Source organism: Tachysurus fulvidraco, chromosome 1, assembly GCF_022655615.1.
Source record: "Tachysurus fulvidraco isolate hzauxx_2018 chromosome 1, HZAU_PFXX_2.0, whole genome shotgun sequence".
Classification (NCBI taxonomy): Eukaryota; Metazoa; Chordata; class Actinopteri; order Siluriformes; family Bagridae; genus Tachysurus; species Tachysurus fulvidraco.
The window spans coordinates 3007980-3021263 of record NC_062518.1 but is presented as its reverse complement, the minus strand read 5'-3'; the positions used below and the strand labels follow the sequence as shown (position 1 = coordinate 3021263).

Sequence of the window (13284 nt, the reverse complement as noted above, 5' to 3'; positions counted from 1 at the left end):
TTGAGTGGAGGTTAAGCTGAGGTTGAGCTGAAATTGAGCTTAAATTGAGTTGAGGTTCAGCTGAGGTTCAGCTGAAATTGAGATTAAATTTAGCTTAAATTAAGCTGAGGATGAGCTAAATTTGAGCTTAAATTGAATTGAGGTTGAGCTGAGGTTCAGCTGAAATTGAGATTAAATTGAGCTGAGGTTCAGCTGAGGTTCAGATGAAATTGAGCTTAAATTGAGCTGAAATTAAGATGAGGTTGAGCTGAAATTGAGCAGAAATTAAGCTGAGGTTGAGCTGAAATTGAGCTGAAATTGAGCTGAGGTTGAGCTGAAATTGAGCTGAGGTTGAGCTGAAATTGAGCTGAGGTTGAGCTGAAATTGAGCTGAGGTTGAGCTGAAATTGAGCTGAGGTTGAGCTGAAATTGAGCTGAGGTTGAGCTGAAATTGAGCTGAAATTGAGCTGAGGTTGAGCTGAAATTGAGCTGAGGTTGAGCTGAAATTAAGCTGAGGTTGAGCTGAAATTGAGCTGAGGTTGAGCTGAAATGAAGCTGATAGTTTGGGTTTGAAATCTGAAGACAGTTCTAGATATTTAGAGATGAAGTTTTGAACCTTAAAGACACTTTTGGTTTCTTCTGATCTAACCTGCACATTTCTGACCTGCACTTCAGCTAAAAATCACAGACTGACGTCCTGGAGCGATCGCGGTTTCCTCTGCACTTCGCTCACAGCGTCTCGTCACGTCATCTAATCATCCTGACGGATAAACAAACTGAAAACAGCACCGTTTCGATCCGATCGCCGCGTCTTGTTTACGTACCGCGTCCGAGAACAGGCCTCATTGTTCGGGAATGAAGAATTTTACATCTGCCCCCGTACAGATGGAATAAATGATGCCGTGAGATTAATGGAGCTTTGTGTGCTTTCTAACACGTTCATTGTGAATAAAAACAAAGGAAGCTCAGTGGCACGAGAGCGTTTTACAGACCTACAGCACATAGCGTCATGCAGCGACCTGCTCCATTAACACCAGCTATTTACATCGGGACTTTTTATTTATTTATTTATATTTTTATTTCTTTTTTTAATCTTGGGCTTGAGTGCAAAAGTTTGTGCACCCTCACATCAAAAAGACACATAATACAATGTGGACGGGGGCTAAACCATCACAGGGCACACACACACACACACACACACACACACACACACACACACACACACACACACTACAGACAACTTATGCCTTTTCTCCACCGGAAAGAAGCGGGTGCTGGTTCAGAGCTGGTGCTGGTGCTGGTTCAAAGTTGGTTCCACTGGCGAACCTTCTAAGAACCGGTTTGCCTTTCCACCGGCTAGAGAGCCGTCACAGCGCCGAGTGTGACGTCACTGTATACGTGTCACGTGTTCCAGCAACGTTAGCGCAGCAGCGGCAAACACAAACACAACAACAATGGCGGATGTTGCTTTACTGTTAATGCTCATGGCTTTGTGAACCTACATCGGCATCCAAACGCGGCGAATAAAACGTGTACGTGCGGCTCCGTGTAATCTGTATAAACGGAGGTTGTAATCGATAAAGTACATAACGTTATTTTATCGTTAACACAGAAAAAAAGTTAGCCTTAGCATGTAGCTACCTACTATCATGTGTGCTGATAATGTATCATATCGCGGTAAAGTAAAAGTGTATTAAACATTAGTAAACTTAAGGAACGTTATCAAATGCGCTAACAGTAGCCCCGCCCACAGCTCCTGACGCAAGCGGTTCTTAAGTCTAGACCAGCAACGTTTTGGTGCTACTTAAGAACCACTTTTCCTGGTTCAGAGCCGGTGCTTTGGCTCGAAACAGAAAGAACTGGTTCTGAATTAGGCTCCGAACCTGCACTCGAACTGCCTCGGTGGAAAAGGGGCATAAGAGATGCCACTCAACCTACGGCAAAAATCTTTGGACAGGGAGGAACCTGGAGAATCTCTGAAAACTCCTCACACACAGGCATGAAGGACCTCCAGCTTGCTTACTTCAGTATTTCTAAAAGAATGACAAGTTTATTCATCATTTTAGCAAAAAAAAAAAAAAAAGGAGTTGGGAGTTGAGGGGAAATGCACTGACTGATTCAAAGCATTTAAAATGAACATTTACAGAAACCAGAATAGTCAAATTGTGAGGCCGAAGAAATATTTCACATCGTGGCAAAAAAAGCTGCAATCTGTTGCTAGTTTTCATTCCAAAAATGTCGTCTCTTTACCCCAAAGTCCGGTGAGGTGCAAAATCCAAACTCCAGTGCAGCCAGACGCAGAACCGCACAGTTTATACAGACTCTCAGCCTTTATCACAGGTCATGGTGCAGTCACCTCTGTTTCTCTGTGCTGCTTTCATCATCATCATCATCATCATCATCATCTGTCTGAAGGTTCCTCAGAAACCGAAAGGTGAATTAGTTGTTTTCCTCTCGGCCTGGAGCGGAGGGAGGAACTGAGGATGAAGAATAAACATAAATATAGACGACGGTGACCCAGATGTTAGTAAAATCTGCTGGTCAGTTCGGTCCTGGATGATTCCTTTTTTTTATTCTGCAGCTTCATTGCTTTTAAGAGTGAGGTCTGTTTTTTATCCAGATGATAGTGAGATTCATCTTCTGACGGATGACAGGACACAGACCTGAGTGTGTACATTAGCTAGCCTGGGATTAGCAGTGATTTATTAGCCATTACCCATGAAAGAGCGCTAACGTAATGTGTTCATTCATTTAAACACTACATATAACTATAAACATTTTTGTTTGTTTTTCTTTCTTTCTTTTTTTCTTTCTTTCTTTCTTTCTTTCTTTCTTTCTTTCTTTCTTTCTTTCTTACTTTTTTGCTTTCATTTACATTTTCAGCTCACAATCATGCAAAAGGGGGGGAGCATAGTGGCTTAGTGGTTAGCATGTTCACCTCACACCTCCAGGGTTGGGGGTTCGATTCCCGTCTCCGCCTTGTGTGTGTGGAGTTTGCATGTTCTCCCCGTGCCTCGGGGGTTTCCTCCGGGTACTCCGGTTTCCTCCCCCGGTCCAAAGACATGCATGGTAGGTTGATTGACATCTCTGGAAAATTGTCCGTTGTGTGTGTGTGTGTGTGTGTGTGTGTGTGTGTGTGTGTGTGTGTGTGTGTGTGTGTGTGTGAGTGAATGAGAGTGTGTGTGTGTGTGCCCTGTGATGGGTTGGCACTCCGTCCAGGGTGTATCCTGCCTCGATGCCCGATGACGCCTGAGAGAGGCACAGGCTCCCCGTGACCCGAGGTAGTTCGGATAAGCGGTAGAAAATGAATGAATGAATGAATGAATGAATGCTCACATGCTGCTTTTCTCAACGACTTGTTTGTTTGTCGAGGAAATTTAATCCAGTTCAGTTTTATTTGTATTGTGCTTTTAATGATACACGTTTTCTCAAAGCAGCTTCACAGAACATAAGAAACAAAGTACAAAAAGTTTAAGATTAATATTAGACTTCTATTTAAATGTGTTTGTATTTATCCCTAATGAACAAGCCTGAGGCGACCGAGGCGACTGTGACGAGGAAAAACTCCCTCAGATGGAAGAGGAAGAAACCTCGAGAGGAACCAGACTTAAAAGTGAACCTCATCCTCATTTGGTTGACACTGGATTGTGTGATTATAAACACCAGAGAGAGTTATTATGAATAATGTCCTTTCTACAGTACAGCTCTTATCCAGAGTGAAGTTTTTTTTATACAACTGAGGGTTAATTGATGGTTAAGGGCCTTGTTCAGGGGCCCAACAGAGGCAGCTTGGTGGATCCGGGATCGAACTCAGAACCTTCCGATCTGTAGCCCAACACCTTAACCACAAGGCTACCACATGCCCAGAGATACCTCTTTAGATACCTCAGGATCCTCACAGGGTCGATGCCTCTTCTCACTGAAGGTACGAAACCTTCATGAAGTAGAACACAACTGGAGCTGAAACATCTTCAGTTACCTCAGGATCCTCACAGGTTTGATGCCTCTTCGTACTAAAGGTCTGAAACCTTCATGAAGCAGAACACAACCGGAGTACATCAGGTTTCCGTGTCACTCTCAGATACAGGTGCAGATTTAAGGATTCAGTGAAGACCCTTTAAGACCCAGAAGGTCGAGTACACAGCAGTTCTGATCACCTGGTCTGTTCCCCGAGCAAGCAGATTGTTTGCCTCAGATGGACTCAGAGGAAACACCCTTTTTGGCTCGATGCTCTGACCTCCAGAGGGTTCTGGTTAGCAGTGGAAACACGGCTCTGTGCCCCACCGCAGCTCCCAGCCAGGAATTTCCAGAGTCAATAAAGAAGGAAAGTAGATAAGGTCAACGGCTTTGGAAATCCAGCACAGATGAAGAGGATCAGCAGAGATGGAGATGTTCAGAAGTCTCGCATTTAAAGCTTTATTTTGGTTCGTAGCTTAAGGCTAAATGTTTAATAATAATCCTGCCAGGAATCTCAGATCCTTCTTGCCTTTTTTTCCTCTGAAGAACCAGACGAGGAGCTCACGTGAGAAACACAACAAGGTCTCGTTTTTATCCATCCATCTTTTTATCCATTTATAGTTACGATTAGTGTCTGTAATTCTCCTGACTTGGTAGTCAATAAGACAAATATAATTGTTCGAGACTGGAGGCAAGAGAGAAAAACAAGAATTTGAACCGAAAGAAAGAAAGAAAGAAAGAAAGAAAGAAAGAAAGAAAGAAAGAAAGAAAGAAAGAAAGAAAAAATAAACTTTTTGTAAAAAAAAAAGAAAATAAATAAAATAGATTTCAAAAGAAAGAAAGAAATAACATTTCTTAAAGAAATATATATTTTTTAAATAGTTTTTGAAAAAAGAACAAAGGAAAAAAGATTTCAAAAAATTAGAAAGAAAGGAAGGAAAGACAGAAGGGGGAATATGAAAGATATTTATAGATGAAAATGGGGGAATATGAAAGAAAATGTTGTAGAACAGAAAGAAAGAAAGAGAAAGAAAGAAAGAAAGAAAGAAAGAAAGAAAGAAAGAAAGAAAGAAAGAAAGATAAAGAAAAGAGACACCTTGTAAAAAAGAAGAACAAAGGAAAAAAAGATAAAAAAATAGAAATAAAGAAAAAGAAAGAAAGAAATTAAAAAAAATAAATAAAAAGAAAGGGAGAATAAGAAAGAAAATGTTGTGGAACTGAAAGAAAGAAAGAAAGAAAGAAAGAAAGAAAGAAAATTTTGAAAATATTTTTTTTTAATCTGTTTTTAATTAAGACGAACAAGGCTCTGTGAATGAGCTGTTGCTATAGTAACGATACCATATCAGCTGCACAGATCTGCTGCTACAGGAAATAAATCAACAATTCCTTCTCTCCTCTAAGCTCTTTAATAATAATCAGACGGTCCGATCTCAGAAGGCTCAGATCTCGGTGTTTACGGTTCTCCGTCACACTTCTCGCTCCTCTTCCTAACTCCACCCCCTGACCTCGTGCTGCAGCTACGTGACCTCGGCGAGCGCTCGCTCCAAACCGCACACTTCCTCTGACGTGTTCGGGGGTTATTGTAACACGAGCGTAACCAACACTGAGCTCACGTTTGTCTTTTTATTTGGACCTAATGAAGATAAGAGAATAAAATAATATGAGATAATGACACACACACACACACACACACACAATGTGTGTGTGTGTGTGTGTGTGTGTGTGTGTGAGATACATTGGCATCCCATCCAGTTTGTATATTAAATTCACTCCGGTTCCATAACAACCCAAGCAGATACTGGAGATGTATCGTATGTGTGTATGAATGAATAATGATCACAATAAATAATAATAATAATAATAATAATAATAATAATAATAACTAGTAAGTTCGTCGCGACAAACTTTGATGTTGGCTTTGACGAGGCAAGTATTCGCAAAGGCCAGTGCTTTTTGGAGGCGAGTGGACATAAGGGTCAGTGTTACTTTTGGAGGCAAGTGGACAGTAAGATAGGGTGCCAAAACATTTGGAGGCAAGTTCCCCTCATTGGGCTGAGTGTTTTGATACAGTATGTCACATGTTCGTGTTGTGCTAATTTTTTATCATCAGGATGCACGTGAGGAAGTTCCCCTCATTATTCTGAGTGTTTTGATATGTCACATGTCCATGTTGTAAAAAGTTTTTTGATTTTGCATATTTGTGGGCGGGGCTTCAGGACAACCGATAGGCCAGTCGGTACACCGATTTAAACCTTTGTTCAGAGTATCACCCTAAAGGAACTGGCCGAGTTTGGTGTAGATAGTTCGAAAGCTTGCCGAGTTATAAACCTCCAAAGTTTATAATGGGAGTCTATGGGAAAAAAGGCCACTTTGAGACCCGGTACCGGAACTCGGATCGCTTAGAAAAGTAACAGTAACAAACTTCGGACCAGGTTCTACAACATATCCGAATTTGGTACATGTGGCTTGAAAGGCCTAGGCTGCGTTAAATTTGATAAATTTTTGTCTAAGCCTAAATAGGAAAACAGAATGTTGGCTTCTACAAAGTGACATAATAATAATAATAATAATAATAATAATAATAATAATAATAATAATAATAATAATAATAATAATAAACAGGCTTGGATTAAATACAGGATCTTTGTTCTTGTTTTAGACAAAATAGTAGAAAGAAAAAGAGGTCATCATGTGATCATCCGCTCTGCACTTTTCACTCTTCATTACACTTCATTTGGCACTGTGTGTGTGTGTGTGTGTGTGTGTGTGTGTGTGTGTGTGTGTGTGTGTGTGTGTGTGTGTGTGTGTGTGTGTGATGTTGTTTTCCAAGTGCCTGCTTTTCCATGAGCACACCTGAGCTCCGAGGCCTAATGTTTGACTCCCAGTGTGTTTGTGTTGTTTACTGAGAAACAGGACAAAGCTGCTTTTGATCCGATTCCTCCGTCACTCGCTCTGTCTCTCCGTCTCTCTGTCACTCTGTCAATCTTTCTCTCCTTCTCTCCGTCACTCTGTCTCTCCGTCTCTCTGTCACTCTGTCTCTCCGTCACTCCGTCTCCCCGTCTCTATGCCTCTGCACTGACCGGAGGCGTCTTTCCGCCGACATCCCGTATTTACAGTCGTGTCTTCGGTCTGGAGGCTTGAGAGAGAATTAACCGTGTGAGATCTTCTTGTGGAACAAACCGCCGACATGCTGAACATCCTGATCTCCTCGCTGGTGGACGCAGACCGGAAAATGCGCTGTAAGATGAAAGACCGCCTCGCCGCGCTGGTAAAGTTCTGATTCCTGTTTCTTGTGCCAAGGATGCTGCAGTCGTCAGCTTTCTGACCTGCATCCTATCTGTTTGACTTTTATCACGTGTAGCTGAAATAACAGGAACAGTTTCAAACAACTGGATTCATTTAACGAGTAAATCGATCGATAAATCCGTGAATTTATTCATGATGAAGAAGAAATATCTGTCAAAGGACTTGATTTTTTTTCATCAAGATCAAATGACAGGTGAACAAACAGCATGCATTAAACATTATTGTTATTGTACGTGAACTTACAGGTGAAAACATCTGGATTTTATTGTAAAGAGAGGCGTGTTAAATTATGAGACGATTATAATAGAGCACATTTCTGGACATTTCAAGTCAGATCCGGTCTGATGGCATATTGGATTTTATATTTTAATATTTGTAATTATGTGTAATTAGAGGAGGCACGGTGGCTTAGTGGTTAGCACGTTCGCCTCACACCTCCAGGGTCTGGGGTTCGATTCCCGCCTCCGCCTTATATGTGTGTGGAGTTTGCATGTTCTCCCCGTGCCTCGGGGGTTTCCTCCGGGTACTCCGGTTTCCTCCCCCGGTCCAAAGACATGCATGGTAGGTTGATTGGCATCTCTGGAAAATTGTCCGTAGTGTGTGAGTGAATGAGAGTGTGTGTGTGCCCTGTGATGGGTTGGCACTCCGTCCAGGGTGTATCCTGCCTCGATGCCCGATGACGCCTGAGATAGGCACAGGCTCCTCGTGACCCGAGAAGTTTGGATAAGCTGTAGAGAATGAATGAAAGAAGGAAAGAACAGGAAAGAAAAAAGAAAGAGATCCTAAGAAAGAAAGAAAAAAAGTTTTAAAAAAAGGAAATTAATATCACAAAGAGAGAAAGAAAGAAAGAAAGAAAGATTTCAAACCAAGATTGAAAAAATAATTGAAGTGAAAAGATCTGCTTCAGTGGCGAGATTCATTTAAGTATCAAACTAATGAAACATTCAGGAAGTCGTTAGTCTTCACTCGAACACACCCCACAACACACACACACACACACACACACACACTGTTTCTGACCCTGGTGACGGTATCTGACCTCATCCTGTGCCGTGTTTCTGAGCTCAGCTCCATCCTGTTTCTGTGAATTATTTCAGAAGTGCTGATTTACACGCAGTTTCCTGCCTTATTCCGAATGCACAGAAAGAGTAGTTACAAAAGCAGATGCTGAATGCTGAGCTCGTCCTTTCACCAAGAACAATGCGGATTGTCCGTGACATCCTGGAGACATCCAGGAGAGTAGCTAGTAAATACGAAACCTTCACTGACTGACTGACTGTTCCAATAACTGACTGTTTCCCCCACAGATTATGACATTTGGTATTAAATAAAAACAGATCCTATTCTCCTGCATACACCTTCATGACCGTAGCTAGATTTAAAAAATGCCTGATTCTGATTGGTGTGTCCTTTTTCTTACCCTACCGGCCACCAGCCAATAAACTCAGGGAACATTTCATGTTTTATGACTCATAATAATATAACTAACATAACAGGAACTAACATAACAATTAGCTACGTCTGTATCCTCGTTTTAAGAGACGTTATCGTCGTTAATGTTGCACTTCCGAGGTCGTGGATCGAATACGACTCAAATCCGACTTTAATCAGAGAACACAAAGTTCATGGCAACCGAAACGGCCTTGAAATATATATTCAGTTGAGACTCGCAGGAATAGTCGGATCTGATAAATTGTATCGTCTGCCGTTATCCGTACGTAAACGTCGGTTCGTGACATTCGAGTGAAAAAATACGTTGTTTTTTTTTTTACAGCCTTGCCCTCGACTTACTGTAGAGCCACACACACACACACACACAGAGAAGAGAAATCTTTCCCTCTGTTATACCAAGCTTATCTCGGATATCTTCGTGCAGCCTCCGTAGCCCCGGAGACGGCGTATTTGTTTGTGGAAAGGAAATGATAGCATTTTGTGTTTCTATTTTGTGCGCTGAACAAATAACAAAAGCAAATAAAGAGCTCGAGCGGCTCGTCGACTGACCGACGGTGGTCCTGAGAGGCTTGTGATATTTTATGCTTCTTTTTTTTTTTCCTCTTCTGTGTTACGGGTTTCAAGCGAGGTGACATTTTATAGTGCAGAAACACGGCCCATGTTGTCGAGTTTAAAACAATGCGAGCTACCTTCTGAGCTCTGCTTCATCCTGTGGGTGGGGGTCCGGAAAACCATAGGAAGTAGTCTGTAAGGCAGCGATGGGCCGTTAGGTTTCCCATGTGGTCAGTTATAGACGAAAATCTTCAACCTCGCGGCGAAACGAACGGACCGCTCTTACAGAGAGAACGTTTGTCGAATCGAAGCCTTTTCCGTAATGAACATTGCCTTGTAAATATCAAGTATCTCATGTTGTAAATAGGTAACAGTCATTTAAAAATATACAACCATTACCTAGAACCATGGTTCCTAAAATAACGTGTGAAAAAAGGCTGGGATAAGTGAATCAACCAGCATTTAGGGAGCCAAGCACCAAATCATTAGGCCACGAGGGGAAGTCGTTGTGGGTTCGAGTCTCGGGCCGGCAATACCACGACTGAGATGCCCTTGAGCAAGCATGTACTCGCCAATATCTCAAACCTTTGGCTTTTTATCGCCTGATTTCTCTGATCAATACACACTGATTCAACATTTGTTCAATTTCACCACACCAACCTTAATTTTGAACCCCCCAGCTGCTCCCCGGGTGCCGCAGCATAATTGGCTGCCCGCTGCTCTGGGTGTGTGTCCACGGTGTGTGTGTGTGTGTGTGTGTGTGTGTGTGTGTGTGTACACTGCTGTGTGTGTGCACTTTGGATGGGTTAAATGCAGAGAACGGGTTCTGAGTATGGGTCACCATACTTAGCCGTATGTCACGTCACTTATTAATGGTTCATGATTTGAACTTGGTTTCATTTGGGTTCTGGATGGAATGTGGAATATATATATATACGTATATGTATGTATGTATGTATGTATGTATGTATGTATGTGTATATATATACGTATATATATATATATATATATATATATATATATATATATATATATATATATATATATATATATATATACGTATATATATACACATACATACATACATACATACATACATACATACATACATAACAGGCATTGTTTCTAAATCTTGTACATGATGTATAGAAGATAATATATAATATTGTATATATAATATTATATATAATAATATTGATTAAGAATAAGTTTAAAACTGATAGATATCACATTGAGGAAATAACTTCCATCCTTCCCATGTTTATCTTTTCCACAGGACTCGTACACTTCGACATAGGGGGTGTGTTTTTGTTTTTGTTTTTTTACCTGGGGCATCGTTTCGATAGGAAAATCTATCTTTGTAAAAATAAATATGTAACAGTTAAGATTTCGACGTTTGGTTTAGTCTATCGCAAATCGACATCTTCGGATTTGTTTTAAATAGGGATTAAATCTGCCCTGATTTTCATGCCCCCTCCCCTATATCCCGAGTGAAATGGAACAGTCCATTCCAGGCAGGCAGACAGGCAGAGATGTCATGGCTGTTACTCGGTGAGGTGAAAAAGCGAGGAGGAGGTGTAGAAAGTCTCAGGAGAGAAAATCTCTCACAAACACATCACTCCTGCACCTCTGTAAAAGTCTCTAAAACGGTATCGGTTCGTTCTTTATTCACTGCGGGCTTGTTTTGGTGTTTGAGCTTCCCTCCGACTGGATTAACAACACATTAAGGACCCGGAACTGTACAGAAGTTTGTAAACAAAAATAACTCTAAAAACGCGTCGCATCTGACGGTGAAGTTTGGACTCGTGTTTTATTTATTTATTTCGATTCGGTTTCGCTAACATGCCCAAAGAAAAGGGAGAGAAATAAAGAACAGTTTGCCCGGAGCTGAGGGCTGCTGGGCAGGACACAGGGACCTGGAGGGAGGTTTTTTTTTAGCCATCAGTGATCTTTTACTCTGACTGACGAAGGGATCAAAATGTCGGCCAAAGCTGCTTCAAATAAGGTAGGACACAAATTTACACTAGAGCTACATTTACTCGGTTTGTTAAAAACGTTCACTACGATTCACAATTCACCAGAGAAAAGGTTTTGGATTATTTTGACATGGAGCTAAAGTTGGCGTTCAGCTCGCTGTGTGTTTGTTTTCGCGTCTGGTTTGTTGTGGAACTTTCTGGAATATTTCGACTTTTTTGTCACTTGGAAACATGCGTCAGTGTTTGTTTGTGGAGGATAAAACGCTCTTTAAACGCAGCTCACACTTATCGTGAGGTAAAGCAGCTCACACTTATCGTGAGGTAAAGCAGCTCACACTTATCGTGAGGTAAAGCAGCTCACACTTATCGTGAGGTAAAGCAGCTCACACTTATCGTGAGATAAAGCAGCTCACACTTATCGTGAGGTAAAACCAGGTCCCACTTATCTGAAGTAAAACCAGGTCCCACGTATCTGAGGAAAAACCAGGTCCCACTTATCTGAGGAAAAACCAGGTCCCACTTATCTGAGGTTAAACCCAGGTCCCACGTATCTGAGGAAAAACCAGGTCCCACTTATCTGAGGAAAAACCAGGTCCCACTTATCTGAGGTTAAACCCAGGTCCCACGTATCTGAGGAAAAACCAGGTCCCACGTATCTGAGGAAAAACCAGGTCCCACGTATCTGAGGAAAAACCAGGTCCCACTTATCTGAGGAAAAACCAGGTCCCACTTATCTGAGGTAAAACCAGGTCCCACTTATCTGAGGTAAAACCAGGTCCCACTTATCTGATGTTAAAACCAGGTCCCACTTATCTGATGTTAAAACCAGGTCCCACTTATCTGATGTTAAAACCAGGTCCCACTTATCTGAGGTAATAATCGGGTCCCACTCATCTGAGGTAAAAACCGGGTCCCACTCATCTGAGGTAAAAACGGGGTCCCACTCATCTGAGGTAAAACGGGGTCCCACTCATCTGAGGTAAAACGGGGTCCCACTCATCTGAGGTAAAACGGGGTCCCACTCATCTGAGGTAAAACGAGGTCCCACTCATCTGAGGTAAAACGGGGTCCCACTCATCTGAGGTAAAACCCAGGCCCCACTTATCTGAGGTAAAACCAGGTCCCACTCATCTGAGGTAAAACCAGGTCCCACTTATCAGAGGTAAAGTTGTGTAGCTCAGGGCTAGAGGTTAACAAGGTGTCAGTGCCAGTGATGCTCAGCTAGTATCTGAGGTAAAAACATCTTGTTTTGTCCTTGTAGGTCGTACAAACTTAATGTGTGTCTCTTTCTCTCTCAACGCACTCTTTGGACTGCGTTGTGTACGCGTGCACGGCCACGCATTCTCTAATGCAATGAGAACGCATGTATTTTGTCTACAATTTGAGTTGGTTTTTTTTTAAACTGAAACAATAGGTGGAACATGTATGTATTTATTTATGTACTTGGAGAGCAGTGATGATTAATCAGAGAACGTGCATATAATAAAATTAATAAACCCCTCACGAAGAGCGTTCACACTCACCAAAATTACCCGGGATTATTAGATAGAACTGAGTTTCAGTGGTTTCAGGGATTTCCGGAGAACAAACCCCCGAGGTACGGGGAGAACATGCAAACTCCACACACAACGCGGAGGCGGGAATCGAACCCCCAACCCTGGAGGTGTGAGGCGATCGTGCTAACCACTAAGCCCCCCCCCCCAACCCCCCCCCCCCTTTTACACAATTTTAAAAAATCAGTTCTTTGTCCTTTTTTTGATATTGATCGATTATATAATTGATGTTTTTTTCCTCAATCTTAATTGACATCTATCTGAAAATGTTCTGCTGTTGTGTAGACTTGTGTTTATAACGAACAGGCTCTTCAGGAATGATCGCATTTTCATTCAGGAGTCACAGAGTCGTTACTGACCGTGTTACGGGTCTGAAAACATGAGCCACGACTCTCAGGTCAGAGCGACACACATTTCGCTTCGCACGTTTTTAACGAGATTAAAAAACAAGAAAACAATTTAGCAAACCTCAAATCTTTCCTGACTTTCATTTCAGACAGTGAGCTTGAT

At 41.8% G+C, this 13284-nt stretch overlaps 1 protein-coding gene and 1 long non-coding RNA gene across 14 annotated transcripts in view; one reads left to right on the top strand and one right to left on the bottom strand.

Moving 5' to 3' along the window:
• The window catches only part of tjp1a (tight junction protein 1a), a 107828-nt gene that overhangs the window by 48903 nt on the left and 45641 nt on the right, over nucleotides 1-13284 (top strand). The window contains exon 1 of one of the 13 annotated variants that reach the window (XM_047810076.1): nucleotides 6983-7203. The exons of 11 other annotated variants lie outside the window; for them this stretch is intronic. In XM_047810076.1, coding sequence (XP_047666032.1) covers nucleotides 7123-7203 — 81 coding nt within the window. In that variant the 5' untranslated portion in view covers nucleotides 6983-7122. Of the gene's footprint in view, nucleotides 1-6982; nucleotides 7204-10753; nucleotides 11251-13284 lie in introns of those variants that run through there. One more of the 13 variants, XM_047810079.1, reaches the window with a different exon arrangement.
• Nucleotides 5161-9413, bottom strand: LOC125140727. Its single transcript, XR_007139944.1, has 3 exons — nucleotides 8281-9413; nucleotides 6789-7296; nucleotides 5161-5568 (listed from the first exon to the last, which is right to left on the bottom strand). It is a non-coding gene; the product is annotated as an uncharacterized LOC125140727 (long non-coding RNA).